The 22,154-nt window shown below is 40.5% G+C and overlaps 1 protein-coding gene across 1 annotated transcript in view; it reads right to left on the bottom strand.

Annotated features, from left to right (window-relative positions):
- LOC126176553 (protein-L-histidine N-pros-methyltransferase-like) overlaps window positions 1-18,716 on the bottom strand; it is a 330,316-nt gene extending 311,600 nt beyond the window's left edge. The window contains exon 1 of the mRNA XM_049923712.1: window positions 18,199-18,716. Coding sequence (XP_049779669.1) covers window positions 18,199-18,423 — 225 coding nt within the window. The 5' untranslated portion in view covers window positions 18,424-18,716. The remainder of the gene's footprint in view (window positions 1-18,198) is intronic.
- Between the last annotated feature and the right edge of the window lie 3,438 nt (window positions 18,717-22,154).

Below are 22,154 nucleotides of genomic sequence, written 5' to 3'. Positions count from 1 at the left end.
ATAATGTATTGCTATATGTTATGAACTTTGGATCAAAACCGAAGAATTTGCAAAAAGGTTAGAAATTAAGGAGATGGGATTTGGGTAAGTTGAAAGAACCAAAGGTTGTTGAGAGTTTCAAAAGGAGCATTAGTCAACGATTGACTGAAACAGGGGGAAGGAATGCAGTAGAAGACGAGAGGGTATTTTAGACAGAAGAAATAGTACGCGCAGCAGAGTATCAATTTGGCTTAGTTGAAATCTCTGTATATCACAGGAGATATCAATTTTAATAAACGGAGGGAGAAAATATAAAAATGTACCACATAAAGCAGGTGAATGGGAACACAACGTCTAAAATATGAGATTGACACAGTGGAAAATGGCTAAGCAGCACTGGCTAATGGTCAAATGGAAGGCTATTGAAAAACGTGCAACAAGAGGAAAGATACATACCGCTCGCAGGAACATTAAAGAAGCCTTTATAGAAAAGAGAAGAAGCTGTGTGAATATCAAGAGCTCAGATGGAAAATCAGAACTAATCAAAGAAGAGAAGGCCGAAAGCTGGAAGAAGTATACAGAGTGGCTATGCAAGGGAAATGAATCTGAAGGCAATGTTATAGAAGGAGAATAGGAAATAAATAAAGGTGAGATGGGAGATATGATACTGCGAGAAGAATCTTTTAATAAGCCAGGGCTGCAAAGTTCTGACACTGCTAGAAACCGATCTTGATGAAGATCAGTTTGGGTTCTGGAAAAATGTCAGAAGGTGCGAAGCAATACTGACCCTACGTCTTACATCTTACAAGATAGATAGGTTGTTCACAACTTGTATAGAAATCAGACGGCAGTTATATGAGTCGAGGAGCATGAAAGAGAAGCAGTGGTTGAGAAGGGAGTGAGACAAGATTGTAACCTATGACCGATGTTATGTTATTCAATCTGTAGATTGAGCAAGCAGTAAAGGAAGGCATAGACAAACATGCAGAAGAAATTAAAGTTCCAGAACACAAAGTAAAAACATTAATTTGTCAGTAAGTGTCATATCAGTGCACACTCTGATGCACGGTGAAAATTCAGTTCTAAAAATTTTGAGGTTGTTATCAGAGATAGCACGGGACTTGGAAGTGCAGCTGAGCGGAGTGGACAGTTTCTTGAAACAAGGATATAAGATAAACATCGACAAAAGCAGAACTAGGGCAATGGAATGTAGTCTAATTAAATCAGACGATGCTGAGAGAATTAGATTAGGAAATGAGACAATTAAACTAGTATACGATTTTAGCTACTTGGGTAGTAAAATAACTGATGATAATCGAAGCAGAGAGGGTATAAAATGTAGACCGGCAATGGCAGGAAAAACGCTTCTGAAGAAGAGAAGTGAGGTAACATCGAATATAATTTGTATGTTAGGAAGTCTTTTCTGAAGGCATCTTTCTGACGTGTAACCTTGTACGGAAATGAAACGTGGATGATAAGCAGTTCAGGTAAGAAGAGAGTGGAAGCTTTTGGAATTTGGCGCTACAGACGAATGCTGAAGATTAGATGGGTAGACTGCGTAACTAATGAGGTGGTACTTAACACAAATGGGGAGTAAAGAAGTTTGTGGCGTAACTTCACTAAAAGAAGGGATCGGCTCATAGAACACATTCTGAGACATCAAGGAATCGTCCGTTTAGGAATGGAGGGAAGTGTCGGGTTAGAAACTGCAGAGGGAGACCAAAAGATGAATACAGTAAGTAGATTCAGTAGGACGTAGAGTGCAGTAGTTATTCGGAGATAATGAGGCTTGCACAGGGTACTGTAGCATAGAGAGCTGCACCAAACCAGTTTTCGGAAAGAAGACCGCAACAACAACATACTCACATCATGTTCAACGTCATATCATTTGCAAACTGTCTTTAACTTAATGGTCTTAAAAGATTAAAATTATTGGGAGTCATGTTGGAGCCGTATGAAGGGCAATGCTGAGTCGTATCATCTCGAGCGTACCACCCTATAGTACATCATTACAATTGTGCATTGGATGTACTAAGTGCCAAAAATCATTGGAAGACACTGGAACACGAATTGGTCCTCGGGTGCCGAAGCCTATGGCGGTGCATCTGTTTCTGTACAGACTGGTATAAATGAGTTTGTGACGTCCCACACTCAAATCGGTGGGCGATTAGGCTCAAAAGCAGACTGTCCATGGTCTGTGCGGCTGTTTACGTGTGTCGAAACACTGTCTCTATGATACTGCATATCCACAGTAGAGAATGTAGATCCTGGAACCGAATTCCTGAATAATCTACGATACACCATGAGCACTCCATCTTGCACCAGTTACAATCCTACTTTAAAAGTTAGTTGACTCGCGACGTGCTGCTATTTTCATTACACACCTGTCTGTAACAGAATGCTCGGATATAGTTAATACACTCGTGTCATCCGCCAACATTCGGGTGTCATGCACTGCGTATCTTCAAATGCGGCAGTCGCTCTGTTGTCTTTAGACCACTCATTTATTTATTTTCTATAACCAGTCCACATCCTCCGTTTCTGAATCGTCGAACAAACCAATTCATTTGCGTCGCACTTTTTCTATCGACGAAGGCGCCCAAGATAAAGTTTCGCAGGATTAGACAAGCATATTTATACATTTTTATATCAAAAGATTGTTTCGTATATTTCTTATTATTTCGTGAACACATGCAGTCAACAGCGCATCGTAATGACGCTGGAATTCCCACGTAAGAAATCTAAAACTAATCTCGTTCCATTTTTTCCGTAGGGGAGTTTCAATATCGCAATGCAAAGATCACGATAAGAGACGTACGACTTCTTTTTCCCGTAACCCGTTAATCAGTTCATCAGACTTCAACTCCAAACGACGTAATCAATCATATTCGTGTACTAATGACATCAAGCTAAAGTAAAGACTAAATCTCCCTAACTTGAAATTCAAGCTGCTAATGTTTGTGAACGAAGATAAAAAACGACAATGAAATCAAGTCTTACCTTTCATGAAATTGCCTAATCGCTTCAAAATCTGTCCAAACAACGCCTCCAATGTTTTAATTTCGTTTAAATACAGAATACAGCATTTCTAAAATACTTCTCACAGAACATATGGATAATATCTGGACTGCGGAGTTTGAAATTAAAGCGGGGTTTGCTCTCTCTGAAAATATATGTTGTTGTTGTTGTGGTCTTCAGTCCTGAGACTGGTTTGAAGCAGCTCTCCGTGCTAACCTATCCCGTGCAAGCTTCTTCATATCCCAGTACTTACTGCAACATACATCCTTCTGAATCTCCTTAGTGTATTCATCTCTTGGACTCCCTCTGAGATTTTTACCCTCCACACTGCCCTCCAATACTAAATTTGCGATCCCTTGATGCCTCAGAATATGTCCTACCATCTGGTCCTTTCTTCTTGACAAGTTGTGCCACAAACTCCTCTTCTCCCCAATTCTATTCAATACCTCCTAATTAGTTATGTGATCTACACATCTAATCTTCAGCATACTTCTGTACCACCACGTTTCGAAAGCTTCTATTCTCTTCTTGACTAAACTATTTATCGTCCATGTTTCACTTCCATACATGGCTACACTCCATACAAATAATTTCAGAAACGACTTCCTGACACCTAAATCAATACTCGATGTTAACAAATTTCTCTTCTTCAGAAACGCTTTCCTTGCCATTGCCAGTCTACATTTTATATACTCTCTACTTCGACCATCATCAGTTATTTTGCTCCCCAAAAAGCAAAACTCCTTTACTACTTTAAGTGTCTCATTTCCAAATCTAATTACCTCAGCATAACCCGACTTAATTCGACTACATTCCATTATCCTCGTTTTGCTTTTGTTGATGTTCACCTCATATCCTCCTTTCAAGACACTGTCCATTCCGTTCAACTGCTCTTCCAGGTCCTTTGCTGTCTCTGACAGAATTACAATGTCATCGGCGAACCTCAAAGTTTTTATTTCTTCTCCATGGACTTTAATACCTTCTCCGAATTTTTCTTTTGTTTCCCTTACTGCTTGCTCAATATACAGATTGAATAAAACATTGATTGAATGAAAATATATAAAAACGAATTTTTTGTCTTTATTGTAGTGTTCATCCCTAGTTGGCCAGAATCTCCGTTACCGAGTTACAAGCCAATCTGTGAAAAAGTACCTCCGAAAACCATTCACAGCGAAAAGAAGAGTAGTCAATATCGCCGCCAGTGTGGCAGCATGTAATTTCAACGACAGCCTAACAGGCATTATGGAAATTATGAAAGCGCTCGATCTTTAGATCGGGTCAGCCTGTTACAACTTCTGCACAAAATCGGGTGAAAAGCGTATCGAGCGGGCAGAGCAGAGCATGACAGAAGCCGCCAAAGAGGCTCGCAATACCACCATACCCACGAAGACGAGGGAGGAGTATCTCCTCTTTTTATTTGGAAGGACTGATGTACGGTCCCTGGATCGCTGACTATCGGTATGTTTAATTTAAGTACAAAAAATGTAACCCAAAACTATAAACTCATTTTTCTCGAAACCATATTTCCCAAATCACCGGGAAGCTAGACTTAAGAACAGTGCATACGATTATCATCGGAATTTGATGACGGCATTCTAAATTGAATTATCAATGTACGTAGTCATTTTGCGATATCTTCAAAATATGTTTCGGTGTACGCTGCTGCCTCGATTTTTTGGGGGAAATGAATTATATTTATCTCAACAAGTCACCATTTTGTCGAACTTAATATTTTTTTCAGTTACCATCCGTACTGAAAATGACTTACACAAAATTATTTTGTTACAGATCTACTACGAGGGCTTCAGGAATTGCTGCCGATGACCAATGTTGTGGCTGCAAAGGGCTCTTCTAGCCGGTGCAGCGGTTACAGGGAGAAGCTTCCGATGTATGGACAAAAATTTCTTAAAGGCAAAAGCGTACGGAATAAAACTATATCATCAGATTTAAGATTACTTTTTATTTACTTGTAAAAATACACTGACGGAAAAAAATCGCAACACCAAAAAATAATGAATGTAGTAATTAAGTTTCGAGATTACCTCTGCCTAGGTAACCCATGTTAGTGACTAACATTGAAAAATCCCAGGTTAATGTAAGCGGGAGATAAGTCGTCTCAAATGTGAAATCGCGGTACATTAATAACCGGTGTAACCGCCAGAACGTTGAGTGTAAGGAAGCAAACGCGTGTGCATTGTGTTGTACAGATACCGGAAAAAAGACCCGTGGTCCAGAGGCAGCGTCTTTGATTCATAATCAAAACTTCTTCCGTCCCAGGTTCGAATCCCAACGCTGCTTAAATTTTGATTAAGAATCAGCATCGGCGGCCGAAAGCTTCTAGCATAAGAAGTCACCCTCAATTCTGCCAACGGCCTTGTCAAAGAGGGCGGAGGAGCGTACAGACGCCGTCTTAGGTTGTTTCCAGATGACGCTGTCGTTTATCGACTAATAAAGTCATCAGAAGATCAAAACAAATTCCAAAACGATCTAGAAAAGATATCTGAATGGAGCGAAATTGGCAGTTGACCCTAAATAACGAAAAGTGTGAGGACATCTACATGAGTGCTAAAAGGAATTCGTTAAACTTCGGTTACACGATAAATCGGTCTAATCTAAAAGCCGTAAATTCAACTAAATACCTAGATATTACAATTAAGAACAACTTAAATTGGAAGGAACACATAGAAAATGCTGTGGGGAAGGCTAACCAAAGACTGCGTTTTATTGGCAGGACACTTAGAAAATGTAACAGACCTACTAAGGAGACTACGCTTGTCCGTCCTGCGCGGTGTGGGATCCTTACCAGATAGAACTGACGGAGTGCATCGAAAAACTTCAAAGAAAGGCAGCACGTTTTGTATTATCGCGAAATATGGGAGAGAGTGTCACAGAAATGATACAGCATTTGGGATGGACATCATTAAAAGAAAGGCCTTTTTCGTTGCGACGGAACCTTCTCAGGAAATTCCAATCACCAACTTTCTCCTCCGAATGCGAAAATATTTTGTTGACACCGATCTACATAGGGAGAAACGATCACCACGATAATATAAGGGAAATCAGAGCTCGTACGGAAAGATATATTCGATGAACCCTCTGCCAGGCACTTAAATGTGATTTGCAGAGTATCCATGTAGTTGTAGATGATGTCAGTTTGTGTGATGGAGTTCCATGCCTCTTGCACTTGTTCGCTACATAAAAGGCACGGTTAATGCTGACTGTGGATGTCGCTGGAGTTGTCGTCCGATGATGTCCCATATGTTCTCGACTTCAGATAGATCTGGTGATCGAGCAGGCCGAGGCAATATGTCGACACTCTGCAGAGCATGCTGGTTTACAACAGCGATATGTGGACGGGCGTTATCCTGTTGAAAAACAGCCCCTGAAATGCTGTTCATGGCAACACAACAGCTCGAATTACTAGAATGACGTCCAAACCTGCAGCCAGGGTGCGTGGGACAACTACGAGAATACCTCCGCTGTCATACAAAATCGCAGCCCAAACCGTAACTCCAGGTGTAGGTCGGGCGCGTCGAGCGCGCAGACAGGTTGGTAGCATGTTCTTAAGTGACCTCCTCCTATTTGGCCATCACTGACACCGAGGCAGAACCAGCTATCATCGACAGACCTCCACCCTACTCTCCAATGACCTTTCGCTTAACACCTGTTTAGTAGCAAATGGTGCTGTATGGTGTCCATGAATGCAAGTTACAGGGTGTCTGTCTCGGAGCTGTCCTTGATGTAACCGATCTGTAACAGTTCGTTGTGTCTCTGTGGTGCCAACTGCTGCTCATATTGCTGCTGCAGATGCAGTACGATGCACCACAGCCTCACACCCGAGGCCCACGAGAAAGACAGGCAGCGGCGCGTACGTCACGAAGGTAGTCCTGAACTCGCTCGCTCGCTCGCTCGCTCGCTCGCTCAGCTCAGCTCAGCTCAGCAGACAAAATGCGTTTCTGAACCTGTTAACTCGCAGCTGGGCGTGTAAATACTAACGAGAATTGCATCTTCCACTGGAATCTGCTGTTATGAAGTCTTACTGATTAACAGTACTACAGCAAAATTTAATTTAAGATCAATACTCGATATAAATGGTATAACGGCTTGTTTACAGCATTTAGGCGCTTCTGCTTAACAGTTCTCATTACATGCTGGAAGTGGTGCCTTATGCAACTGTTAGCATGATTTTATTTTATTGTACGCCAGTACAACCGTAACAAATTATAAGTAGGCCCATGGACTTCTCATCATTATAGGGCTAATAACAGTAAGATTCCATAACAGCGGATTCCAGTAGGAGATTCAGTTTTCGTTTGTACGGACACGCCTAGTTACGAGTTAACAGGGGTTGAAACGTAGATTGTCTGCTGATTTAAGCGAGCGAGAGAGCGCAGGACTACCTTCGTGACGTACGCGCCGCAGCCTGTCTTTCTCGTAGGCCTCGCGTACACCAAACACGATGGTCTTCTGTCGGTAGTGCCCCGTGACCACCGCTGCCAGCAGTTATGTACAATGGTTACATTCCTGCCAAGTATTTCTGCAATATCGCGGAAGTAACATCCAGTTTTCGTAGTCCTATTACACGGCCTCGTTCCAACTCAGGCGGGTGTCGATAATGGCGTCTTTTTGCCTTAAAGGAATTCCTGACTAACATCAACCCACCTTGTCCAATCTCACAGGTAACAAACGCTCATCACCGTTATATAATGTACTTAAAGCAAACCTGATTTGCATCCTCATAGTGGTGCTGTTGTCCGCAGCTCGTGGTCTTGCGGTAGCGTTCTCGCTTCTCCCGCACGGGGTCCCGGGTTCAATTCCCGGCGGAGTCAGGGATTTTCACTGCCTCGAGATGACTAGGTGTTGTTGTGTCGTCTTCATCATCATCATTCATCCTCATTACGGTCGGAGAAAGGCAATGGCGAACCACCTCCGCTGGGGCCTTGCCTCGTACGGCGGTGCGGGTTTCCTGCATCGTCCCCTATGCTCCTCGGAGTATGGGACCCAATCGTCATAAAAAAATTTAAAAAAATAAAAAATTTAAAAAAATTGCTCTGAGCACTATGGGACTTAACGTCTGAGGTCATAAGTCCCCTAGAACTTACAAGGGAACCTCCCCGTCGCATCCCCCTCGGATTTAGTTATAAGTTGGCACAGTGGATAGGCCTTCAAAAACTGAACACCGATCAATCGAGAAAACAGGAAGAAGTTCTGTCGAACTATGAAAAAAAAAAAGCAAAATATACAAACTGAGTAGACCATGCATAAGATAAGCAACATCAAGGATAGCGAGTGCTCAGCAGTGCCGTGGTCCTGTGGTTAGCGTGAGCAGTTCCGGACCGAGAGGTCCTTGGTTCAAGCCTTCCCTCGAGTGAAAATTTAATTTTCTTATTTTCAGACAATTATTATCTGTCCATCCGTCTGTCCGACGCGATCACTTTTTTGGGAGTATTTATCACATCCACAAGAAAACCTAAATCGGGCAAGGTAGAAGAATCTTTTTACCCATTCGCCAAGTGTACAAGTTAGGTGGGTCGACAACATATTCCTGTCATGTGACGCACATGCCGACACCTGCGTCGTATAGAATATATCAGACGTGTTTTCCTGTGGAGGAATCGGTTGACCTAAGACCTTGCGATCCCATTGGAGAGGCACGTCCTTTCGTCTACTAATCGCACGGTTTCGGTGCGGTCGCAAAACACAGACACTAAACTTATTACAGTGAACAGAGACGTCAATGAACGAACGGACAGGTCATAACTTTGCGAAAATAAAGAAAGTAAAATTTTCACTCGAGGTAAGATTTGAACCATAGGCCTCTCGTTCTGTAGATGCCCACGCTAACCACGGGACCGCGGCGCTGCTGAGCTCTCATTACCCTTGATGTTACCTATCTTGCACAGGACTACTCAGTTTGTATATTTTGCTTATTTTTTTCGTAGTTCCACACAACTTCTTCCTGTTTTCTCGATTGGTCTGTGTTCAGTTTTTCAAGATCTATCCACTGTGCCAACTTATAACTAAATCTGAAGGGGGTGCGATGGGGAGGTTCCCTTGTTAGAACTACTTAAACCTAACTAACCTAAGGACATCATCACACACATCCATGCCCGAGGTAGGATTCGAACCCGCGACCGTCGCAGTCGCGCGGTTTCGCACTGAAGCGGCTAGAACCGCTCGGCCACAGCGGCCGGCTCATCGTCATCATCAGTGGTGCTCTTAGCGCAGTATTTATGAGACTGACGCGAAATTGGAATAGACATCATTTTTCAGATGTAGAAGTACGCCTACCAAGTTTAGTTTACGTCCCAGAACTCCTTCTTGGTGTTGGAATTTTTTCTCCGTCAGCGTAATAACTAAAATCACCTATTTTTCATGCGTTCTCGCGAAAATCAGATCATCATATTCAAATTGCTTGTCTTCCAAGCGATTTCTACGAACACGTTGTCACAATGCAGTTTGTGCGTTGGATTCAACTGCGAAATTGTTTACTGTTTGTCACACTTATAGGAAGGAGGTGGAGTTGCGGTGTTGGAAAACTGATATTTTTTAAATTACAAGATCTACAGTAATGAGACCGATCAAATGCAAAGCAGTGAAAATTATGGGCTGTGTTATAGTGGCACTTTAAAGCAGCGCAGAAGCGAATACATTCAACCCAAGCTCTACATCGATTTCATACGGTATCAATAAATTTTATGAGTCTTCAAATCTGTGGGCACTCTCTTTAGCACGCAAAGTTCGTAAAATTGTTACCTGAGCCGGTCTGCACCCTTCACACACAATATATTTCCACTTGTAATGTCCTCTCTGCAAGACAAATAAGGCAGGAATGCGTGAATGTTATGAAGACAGAAATATGACGTCATGGAGAGGGGCAGAAACGATGGAGGGTGGGGGAGGCTGCTTGCACGCTGACTAGCCGCTACAGTGTATTCACGCTAGATTGGAGCGTTACGTGGTCATAAAGCAAACTCCCATCAGCAGTTCCACAAATGAATGTGCCAGTCACTAACGACGGGACCTACGCACTGAACCCGTCGCCTCGCAGATCAGCGGCGTAATCTTAATCATTCATATGCACTACAGGCTGTTGTCGGAAGAGTAACTGCGGATTCACAAGCAAACAGTGGCGCTCGGGCAACGCGATGCTCGGCCGCGCACGGCGCTGCGTACTTATTGTGACTGGGGGCACTGCGGCAAACATTTGTGAACTCTGGCATGAAAGGACCGGGAATTGCAAGTCAGCGCGCAAACATGCAGATGGCATCAAGCGGCGGAACAGCTGCTGCGTGAAACGCAAAAGGACTCCCTAGTACGTCTCATTTCTGTTGTCCGGCAGAATCACTGGTGCGCCAACTGTTTTGTCGACTCTGATCACCTAACGGTTCACAAGTATTTCTGAAGTTCGCTAATCTGTTCACGATGGTAAACAGATAGCAACATACCCGAATACTGCACATTTTAGACAACTACCTCAAGCGGAAACACCCAAGTAAAATTGTGTGCCTGCTGGAGTTGATCCATGGTGGAGGGGGTAATTATTCAAGCGGGGTCATGCCTCCCCCAAATAATATTTCATTAAAATCGTTTATACTTTTAGATATATAAGTTCCAAGGTTCCTCACCTAGCTTTCGGAAAATGGAGTGTCACGAAAACTAATCGTCTCAAAAATTATAAGGAATGCTAAAACATGATAATCTATGTTTAATACATAACACATTACAGTAGCTCGCCTGAGTGCTGGACCACGTGGATGCGCTTGTCACTTGACCTGCTGCGGAGAACATTCCAGCATGGAACAAGTAGCACATTCACAGGCAGACTGAACCCGCTGCCAACAATTCCGATAGTTTTTTTTTTATACGTACAATTATTTATTTCATTTTGCATACAGTAGCCACACAAGTGATATTTTTACTAGCTGTGCCCGGCATGCGCTGCTGCTATGACTCTTTCTCTTTCCAAGCTGCTATACATATCTACAGCAGACATATTTACATGCACACTACAAATGAATGAGAACGATTTATTGTGCATTAAATTACATTTGAAAAAGTTTATTCAAATGCTTTGGACTATACAATATCTTTGGTCTTTCTGTCTTCGGAATAAACAAAATTTCTCGACTGCACCACTCGTGAGCATGCGATATACATATATTTACATACATTTAACATGTTTCTCATGTGTTTGTACACATATTTCATCCGTGTTCCTATCAAATTTCACCACGCAGTTTCATCCGAATTCTGAGGAAACCTGTAATACTGCTAGTAACAGAATGCAGTTTCGAGAAAAAGGAGTGTCCTTGGAAAGTGTCCGACACACTTCTGTTTTACGCCATGCGATTCTAGAGAGGACGCTAATGTACCTGCGGTATTGAGCCGAGCGGCATTATCTTCGACCAAGAAACACGATGTGGTTCAGGTACTGAACAACGAAAATGAGACACAAATTGCACTTCATAATTTTTAAGTATTGCAAGTCAACTAATTACAGGAAAATACAAATAGGACGTTTTCGCTTCTCACCATCACCCCCACCTCCAGCGGGTGTTTAGACCAAATTTGGTTGAAATTGCTCCAGGCGTTCTTGAGTTATGCTTTTACATCACGCCTTTTCGCCCCGATCCCTCGGACTTAGCGATGCTAGAGGTGTCCTATGAACTCAGTGGATTTTTCCAGACAGCAAATGATATGTGTATCAATTTTGGTAGAAATTCTTCCAGGCATTACGGAGATATACTGATCTCTCTCTCTCTCTCTCTCTCTCTCTCTCTCTCTCTCTCTCTCTCGCCAACCCCACCCCAACCCCAATTCTGGGGTTGAAACATCACAGTGACTGTCACCAATAAGCCTAGTGACCCCGAATACTATGGATTTGCTACTAGTATCAGTCATTATCAAATATTTTTACTTATCATGTCTTTTCACCCCCACCCATTGGGGTGGTTGGGGTACATTACTCTCACAGTATTTTTATATAAATAATAAATCATATATGTACAAAATTTGACTGAAACTGCTCCAGACATTCCTGAGTTAAGCTTCTATGTTACCACTTTTTCATCCCCATCCCTATGGGCAGCAGGTGGTTCTTACCGCCACAGAAACTCTCACAGACACAAGCACAGTGTACCAACATTTCATCATAATAGAATGAATGATACTGGAATGTACAGAAGAAGAACAAACAAATAACAGAAGAAAATAATGATTGCAGTTTTAAATTTTACATGTGAAAGAGTGTTTAAACATTATCAATAAAATGTTAAAGAAAAAGGTTAGAAACAACAGCAGTGCTAAGTGCTAACTGAAATACTGATAATGGTGACATGTGTATTGTGAGACTCTATTGCTATTACAGTTCCAACTTCAAGAGACATGTAAAATAGAACCAATGTAAACAAATGTAAAAATACATTTTATTGTTATTATTATTAAAATCATAGGATCTGTGGCACATTAAATATGGGGACAACAGTAAATTATATTTGGGAGAAGGATGGGGAAGATGGAGGGTTGCAGAAAATAAGGAACCATGATCCCCTCCAGATATCTGAATCCTGGATCCATGTATGTATGCATGTATGCTTATCCTTGTTCCATTAAAAGCAGACATACAAAATCCAAGATGTTTCTTTCTAGATTATCAATTGACAGATATGGAAAGAAGGAACTACTGATACATACATGCACATCCCCCCCCTCTCCCATGAAAACACAGTTCTAATGAAGAAACAACACACAATGCTGCAAAACAAGAAAACTGAGGCAAACAAGGAGCAGAATTGGTAGGAAAGAGATACCTAGCATACAAAATCAAGAGCATGTTAAGATGAAACTACAGGTCCTGTATATTCCACATAGAAAATGAGACCAACTAAGGCTGCACAAGAATAAATATATTTAAAAAAAATTATATTGATGGAACATGAAGCAGATGCAGGGTCCACGACATGGACATTCAGAAGTGAAGAAAGATGAACAGTGGTGCTTATTGCACAGAGGTATTCAAACAGTTATTCTTCCAGCAATATATACCAAATGGAACAGGAAGAAACCCCAGTGAGTGTTACATAGGCAAGTACCTTCTGCCATGAAGTTCACAGTGGTTTGCAAAGAATGAATGTAGATGACCACAGAGATTAAACAGAAGAAAGTAATTTTTATCATTCAGTCAGTTTTTTGCAGACAGTTTTTTCTTTTTTCCTGACAAAATGTAATTAAAGAGGGAGAAAACACTTCATTATCTTTCCTTTCATGATTATTACAATTATTGTATAGTGGCAAGAACCCACAGGAAAACTACATTCACTGAATTTTCCATTGGTCCTTGGCAGAGCACATCTCTTAATGTTCTGCAAAATTATATTTATTCAACCACGAATCAGCTTTCAGCTTCTTAGTTCCTACTCTCACATATTTTCACAAGTGTTACACCCTGTATACAAATATTGCACTTGGGTACCTCCAGTGCCCCTCTCAAACTTTGTGCCCCACATGGCTACTTGTGCTGCAGGCCCTGAACACACACATCACATTCTGTAAATCCAATCACAAAGGATAGAACTCAAGATGTGGATCGAGGCAAGTTCTTCTGTGTATTATGACTACTGCTAATCTTCTCACACTGATAGTTGTGGGAATTACTTATATATTACTTTACATAAGTATTCTACCAGAAAAACAGCTACTGTGGGAAATGGCACTTTCCTTCTTGTACATTACTCTGTTGCTGCTTTTCTTTGATACTTCAAACAAAGCATTTGTGTAATATTACGAACACCACCATCAGCTCTCTGTATATGATACTGGTGAAGTCAAGGTATAACTAATACAGATATTAGAGTTACGCAGAATTTACGGCCCTGGGTCCAAATGTTCTGCTAAATTGTAGGAAGTGTGACTAATGTGATATTCTTTAACTTCTCTTTTTTTTTGTTTTTTTAATATGTAGGGATTTTAGCATCTCCCTGATGTCTACCATTTTCATGCTACAGGTCATTCCACCAGAGCATAACATGCCATTCTGAATGTCAGAGAGGGATGCACAGTATGTATAAAAATTATTTTATCACTAGTATTGTGGTAGTGAACTGCAACATTCACCCTAAATTCACTCTTCATATTAACTACAGTAACTACTCCTTCCCTGCTGAGCAGTATATTATAAACTTTATTTTCCTGTGACATCATAATTGCTTCGGTTCAATGGCAGCATTTCTACAGCAACTGTTTAAATTATTTGTTTTAGGACAAATTATCTTTTCCATGCTTGACTTTAGCAGTAATATACGGGACATTCAAAAAGAAACGAGCTGGAGTCTGGAATGAGCAAACCAGTGACAGGAGGATAACATCGTGACATATGTGGTTCTGTCCAGAGCATGGAAGTTTACAGCCCGTCGATAGAGGGCACATGAGCACGTCATGTGACTATACAGAGCTAGCAGCACCATGCGTCAACTGTCCAACGCTGCCAGTCGCAGGTTATGCTGACATTCTTCTTTGACCAAGATGGCCCCCTTCTCATTCACTTCCTGCAGCACGGGACAACAGTGAATGCCCAGCATTATTTGCAAACCTTGACTATCCTTCGAAAAACGATCAAATCAAAACAACCAGGCAATCTCACCTGTGGGGTCATTATGTTCCAAAACAATGCAAAGCCTCATACGGCCAACAAAGTCATGGCACTCCTGCATAAATTCAAATTGGAGGTTCTCAGCCACCCTCCATACAGTCCGGACCTCTCTGCCTGTGATTACGCCATGTTTGGTCCCCTTAAAAAGGCTCTGAGGGGCAAACGATTCATCTCTGAGGACGACGTCCAGCTGTAAGTGCGGATCTGGTTAACATCATAGCTCCGGTAATTTTATCAGAGCCATTCACTGTCTTGTGTCATAGTGGGACAAGTGTCTCAACAGCCAGGGTCAATACTTGTAACATACGGGTATTGGTTTCTGTAATTATGACTCCTGCTAGTTTCTTTTTAACACCCGTTATATAAACAATAAACAAGAGCTATTGTCAGTAAAAATTTAAACTTATAAAATTTAATCATAACTACCGCATTATGTGGACCCATGGTAGCCTGGTTAGTAGAGCACTAGAGCCCAGCACAGGAGGTCCCAGTTTGAAACCAGGGTAGGAGCAAGGAATTTTCTTCACTCCATTCCCCCCCAGGACAGCTGTCAAAATGAGTACTGGGTATCTTTCCAGAAGATCCACCTCCTAGTTCACCAGTCAATAAAAGGGCTGCATTCTACCGGCAGTCAGGCCTATAGTACAATCATGGGGTTGCATCACAGACTTTACCTTTTACCAACTGCATTATGTAACTGCCAATCATTTGGTAGGTATCAAAGATGTAGTGCACTTATTTGCTTTTATGTATGGTCAGTTACTGGGTGTGGATCATTTTCTGAGGGGCTGTTCTGACAGCTGTTTTGCTGATGTCTCTGTCCATGAACATTAGAAGGGAAGTTCATGTCATTCTTCTTTACGATACAGAATTCAACAGGAACAGCACAAACTGTATAATTTACTGTTTTTCTTTTTAGAGCTGTTTGTTACAGCCACTGCCAATTAAATAATTTTTCTCCATGTGACAGCATAACTGATCTGAAAACTGGTCTGTGTAAGGCAACAGTTAACAGTCATATGGAGCATTACAAATGGTAATTGAGGTGCCAAAAAATGTTTTAATATAAATTCTACTGGTGACTGTCCACACAAATCATTTATTAATAATGTCATGCAATCATGGTGCCTAATGATTTGGTCACATATGGATAGAGGAATTGGTAATTTATCAGAGAAGAAATGTATGGCACAACATTACTGAAAGAAAGGGCAGGTTGATGGAACATCAAGGAACAGTTAATATTTTAATATGGGAATGTGATGACAATGGAACTGTAGAGGGAGATGATAGCTTGGCACAAACAGATTCAAAAGGATGTAGGTTACAGTAGTTATGCTGGAGAAATTAACAGACTTAACCAGATTTTGGACTGCAGACTTGAACAACATCTAAATTAATTTTTCTATGTATTTTTCAAAAAGATTCTACTGCAGGTGTAGTTGATGACTGAACTTGACTTAGAAACAGTGTAATAATCAAATTTTTCATTTCTTGAAACCATGTACATTACTTACAATCTTAACTCCAAATAAACATCACTCATATACTATGAAGATTTTCACTAACTTCAACAGATGAGTAAATATTGTTTGATCATTACCATTGAAATGGCAAACTTAATTAACACTGTCCAGTTGCATACCATAGCACATAAGTATAAGGAGTTTTCAAAAACCTAAGTGTGACATCAATTTGTATGAACCTACTACTGTTTCGTGCAACATTTTTCATATACGACATTGTACACGAGTGTCAAGGCTAACAATACCTTATTTGAAAATGTGGACTGACATGATGGAAAGCTACATATTATTTGGCTCTGATTGTGTACTAGTCTCACTGTTCTCTGTATATGCAAGCATGTGTCACTGTTGGGAAAGAAACATATTCACAAACGGCAACATAACAGCACAGTTGGTAGCATGATAATTTTGAAGTATATAGATGGACAAAATAAAAAAAGAGACAATTATTAATGTTTTAAGACAATATGAGCTGTGAACATAAATGCTTTCTGGAACATTATTGTCCAATGATTATCTGAGGTTACTTACGTATTTCAGTTGCCTCATTAGTAACTGAAATGTATTTGTAAGGAAGCAGAGAGAAATATGTCATACCTTCCAAAATAAAAACATGTCTAACTGTCAAGAAAGGCTAGGGTAGGAGCACCTGAGGAATTAGGGCAAGACACCTAGTGAATCATACAACGTTAACAACAACATCAGACAGTACAGAATTTTACATTTGTTGCAACAATGTAATGCAGGTAAACATAGTAAACTATGAAAGCCAACAATGAACATTTAATACATTATTTTGTGGAAACATAGTTTCCCTCTAAAACAAAAACTAAACATTGCTTGAATACTTTTCACTTTCTTATTGTGCCAGCCTTCACATTCAGATATGCATTCATTCTGTCTGATCATGTTAATTACCTAAACAAATACATAATATGAACTTTGAAACACATTTCATTTTAAACCATGAAAGTGATACATCTCAGCTCACAAATTAAAACAGAAAATCCTTTACATTGTGAAATAGCTAAGGGTAGGAATACGTTAATAACATGGATTCTACAGTGTCTCACATTGCCATATTTTTTTCTTTTAAAGATAGTCACATGAAAAAAGTAGTTACGAGGCAGCTGTTTCCATGTTCTAGAAGCAGAACCACTAAGAATATGATTAGTATGAACACATGCAGTTTTCAACGCAGTGCATGTGGTATGGAGTACCCGCATCCATATAAGTAATGTTCTACAGAAACTGAAGCTACAGTCTTTCAGTGATATTTCTTACTTACTTTTCCAAGCAAGAGAACACAAAAACTGTTCATGCCCACACTAAGTGCACTCTTGTTGTTACTTGTATTCACTCACCTCTGAAGTTTGAATCTTATTCAAAATCTCCTCTCAATGCATACTGACATCCACTTTAACTTTTTGTTAGCTAAGTAATTTTCTCTCAAGAAATATAATTTACACAATCATGTCTAAGGTTCAGAAAAATACACTGCCATCTGCTACTTGGTTTTAAAAACAAAAATTCCCTGACATATGTAAGCAGTGAACTATCAGTACTGCTTAAGACATGATAGAAGGCCTATTACTCGAACTCCATCGAATTTTCATCACGAGTCTGTGGATACACAAACGAGATAGCTTTCTAAGTGTGTAATGAAAAGAGGTGACACACATGAGCTCGTACTGAACAAAAACTTCACTGCCACTGTGGGATACAATTTTTGCACTAATAATCAGAAGCAATGGAAGCGCTTTTAAATGGCACTCTCACCATTCGGAGACACTCTAAGGTATGGAATTTCGTCTAGAGAATAACATTCACTTCGAGACACTTGTATTCAACGAACTCAGTACAAATTAAACACTTAATGCCGTGTTTACATTCAGCAATAAATACTCCACTATCGTGCTACAACACATTGGTAAGGGCACGATTCTTTCCAATAATACTATCAAGTTTACTGAACATATGCCAGCAGCTGAACGTAACCCAAGCAAAAATAAAAAATTTGCTTACCTGTCTCTTGTCCATTCTTTGCAGCTTCTCGTCCTGTAGATATTTCAGGTATAATGTTCTTGCGAGGGATCCATTTGGTCTGTAGATTCTCTCGTAATCGAAGTTAGACGTAAGACTGCTGCCACTTCCATCAAAATGTTGTACGACTTGAGTATTACTAGCATCAATCGTTGTGTTCTGTGATAAACACGTGTTACAGTTTTCGTAATTGCTGCACAGTTCCATGATATAGTTTTCTGCGAAAACACTTAGTTCATCTGATGAAATTTGATAGACTCAGGAATAAGCTACAGTTTAACTAAAGGCGAATTTTCGGATGTCAACAACGAATGCAAAGTAGTAGCTTTCGTAAAACGGACAAATATTACTGTCTGAAAATTATGACAGTCAATCACAAAGATACTAATTCATTAACGGAAGAACCAAGAAGAACAAATTCAAGCTAAAACAAGATGTACTAAATAAATTACCGATAATTACGCGAAACGTCAATGTTTACTAACTTTGTGGAGCCATATTGCGACCGTTGTGCGCCCTTGCGGAGAGAGCATGAACGACACAGACAAGTGACGGAGGAAGTGCCGGGCTAGATGCGGCGAACAGCTGTTCACTCATCGTGCTCTTGCAGAATATGACACCTTCTGCAACCGCATTGTATTAAAGGCGACAGTCAAAATGTGCTGTTCCAACAGTGCCTTACCCAGCTTTACCATTTGACATTTCATTATTGAGAAATGCCAAGTTGCCGACGACGAAGGTTTAAGAATTTTAAGGCATGAAAATCTTCCACATACGCCTGCTACTGCTATCAGATTTCCCGGAACGCCTGTCACAATTCTTGCTCTGTTTCAATCACACCTGTGGAAGCTGTGTAGCAATTCTATCGTATTTAGAGAACAGGGGCCGTCGTCCCTTTCAGGTAGGTTAATTCAGGCTTTTGTAATAATTACTGAAATCGATCTGCAGTCAGGTTGGAAAAGTACGGTACTCACCGCCAATAATATGACTAATAGTTTCCTTCACTTGCTTCCACTGGAACATTAATGGAGACCAAAGTAGCCTCTGAAAGAGGATACAACGATATTTGTTGCGGTGTACTTAGATAGTAATACGACGAGACCGAGATTTATTTTACAGCGGGGAGTGACAACAAAAGAAGGAAACAAACGCAAGTGACAATAGAGCTGGATTTATTTTCATCAGGCTGCTAACGAAACAGCTTTGATAGTAGCGCTAACACATACAGTTGGCATCTGTCACTCCGGCAGGTAAGTAGCATTGGGATTATATATACGCGATATGTGCCGGTGTAAGAAACAAGGAAAGGTGAAACATGATTTACAGTAAATGGTGATGTTTAGGTTTTCATTAATACGAAACGCATGTGGTGATGTAGATATATATTTCATACACTGAATAGACAGATTCATAGTTCATTAAATATTTAGTAGTAATAGCGGATATCAAGTTGAATCAATGAAAACTTTATATAACAACTAATGATATCACAAGCGTACTGAAGTAAACATTGATGCAGGGTGTGTAAGGATAACTCTGTGTGACAAATTTCAAGTTCCAAAATATAACGACAAAGCAATTGCAACGCAGGTTGTTTCTTATTTTTGTGGGTGAATTCCAATAATGTTTTTGGTAAGAGTTTCTCAATTTTTTGTATCACTGTGAAATCTTATTCTACAGCACGGTTTTTTTTTCATTGACCACTGAACTGCCTACTGGCACACAGGTTCTTTACTACAACTTAATTCAGCCAATTCATTTCACCACATGAATTCTGATGATTATGTTCTCAACACAATAATAACACGTAACAGTTTAGTAAAGTATGCTTCAACAAAGAATCAGTGTCCCACAAACACGTGAATGGCGAACGTTACGTGCAGAAAACTGTACTTATTACGTGTCCACAATCTTCACATTGACAGCAATGTCACAGGACTTCAGCTTTGTCACTGGTCAAATGACAATAGTGATTTGCTTTCATTAATACTATTGACAAATGAGGCCACGTTTGCACCGAACGAAATCAACAGTACAAAAATGTTAAAATGTGAGTGAATTCCTATGGGACCAAACTGCCGAGGTCATCAGTCCCTAGACTTACACACTACTTAAACTAACTTATGCTACGAACAACACACACACCGGGGGAGGACTCCAACCTCCGGCGGGAAGGTCAACAGTACGCTAAATAATCACTGATGGTTACAGGAAAATCGACACCGTACAGTGGAAACCAATGTCACTATCCGTTTTTCGATCAGTGTTTGGTGCCGCATGATAGGTAACATGTTGAGAGGTCCAGTCATTTTACAAGAGCGAATCACGGTACATAATTACTTGCATTTAGGAAAATTCGTTTGTTGAACACTTTGAGGACGTTCCTTTGGCCACGCGGACTGGAAAATACTTTCACTACGACGGAGACCCTCCACATTTTACGAGACGTGTCAGGGAACATCTCAACCGCACTTACCGTAATCGCTGGATCGTTTGCGGTGGTTTAGTTAAGGGGCCACCAAGGTCATCAGGCCGTACGTCGTTAGATCTTTGTTTATGGGTTAGATGAAGTCTGAGTTGTACATACGATAGGTGAATACTACAGATGAGCTGCTTGGTCGCATCACGGACCCTGCTGCATAAGCACTCAGCATGCAACTCAACATGGTCTCCCAAGAGTGCACAAATGTACTGAAGTTGATGGTGGGATATTCTAACAGTTACAGTAAACTGTACAACAGCTTGGACAACCTGTATAACTTGTCTTCTCACACCCTTTTAACGTGCCACAGGTGCCTACGATTTTAAAAGTAATAACCACGAAATATATAAAATGTTTGATAAAAACTGAATTACGCATTATTGATGTTCCACAATAATATTTATTTTAGATTTCATTGTAAACTGGTTTTCGGCTTTCTAGGCCATCTGCAGACAACTTAAACATACAGCAAACAGAACATCAGCGAGAATTGACACCTGTCCAAAAACTGTTTTCCGACTGATATGTGATAATTTGACGACTAAAACTTTTTAAAACTCATATCGCGGATGGTATGGCAACCAGTAATATACGACGAAGAAACCTACCGTCTTGGTTCCAGGGTTCTAATTATTATTTATTTACCAATGAAGCGCTTTTCCTCGTTCAGGCATCTTCAGAACGGTTCACACAAAAAATATACATTTTGTTAGAAGCGGCAGGACCCCATTTTGCAATTGTATGTTTTTTGCGTAAGCCAATCTGAAGAAGCCTGAATCAAGCCTAAGGGGTCATTGTTAAATAAATAACAGTCACAGCACTGCAACCAAGACTGTTTGTTTCCTCATTTGACGACTATTATCTATATGAAAAACATAAGCATATTGAAATACAGAAAGAAGCTACGAACAAATAAATCTTTACTCAAAGACTAAAAACTCAAGCATGTAATGCCCAGAACAGCACACTAGTGAATAGTGGCATGGACTAGTGCGTCTGTGAACAAAAGAACTGCAAAATTTGATGAAACAGCAAAACGGAGGTGGGGGGCAGAGGGGAGGTTCAAATGGCTCTAAGCACTATGGAACTTAACATTTTAGGTCATCAGTCCCCTGGAATTAGAACTACGTAAACCTAACTAACCTAAGGACATCACACACATCCATGCCCGAGGCAGGATTCGAACCTGCGACGGTAGCAGCCGCGTGCTTCCGGACTGAAGCGCATAGAACTGCTCGGCTTTAGCCAGAGGGGAGGAAGGACTCAATGATTTGTGGGGGATGGGGAACAGTCATACTGTTTGCAACAAGGATATTATCTTGTGATTAGAAAAATATTAACTGCCACTTTAACAAGAGTGAATAACGGAACTGTATTTCATCATTAAGGATAAAGCCAGGATTCTGTGACTGGTGTTTACTGACAATCAGAATTACAATAAATATTAGTTTCTGCC

This window comes from Schistocerca cancellata, chromosome 3 (genome assembly GCF_023864275.1).
Source record: "Schistocerca cancellata isolate TAMUIC-IGC-003103 chromosome 3, iqSchCanc2.1, whole genome shotgun sequence".
NCBI classification, from domain to species: domain Eukaryota; kingdom Metazoa; phylum Arthropoda; class Insecta; order Orthoptera; family Acrididae; genus Schistocerca; species Schistocerca cancellata.
The sequence above is the reverse complement of the archived record's forward strand: the minus strand, read 5'-3'. Positions and strand labels throughout refer to the sequence as shown.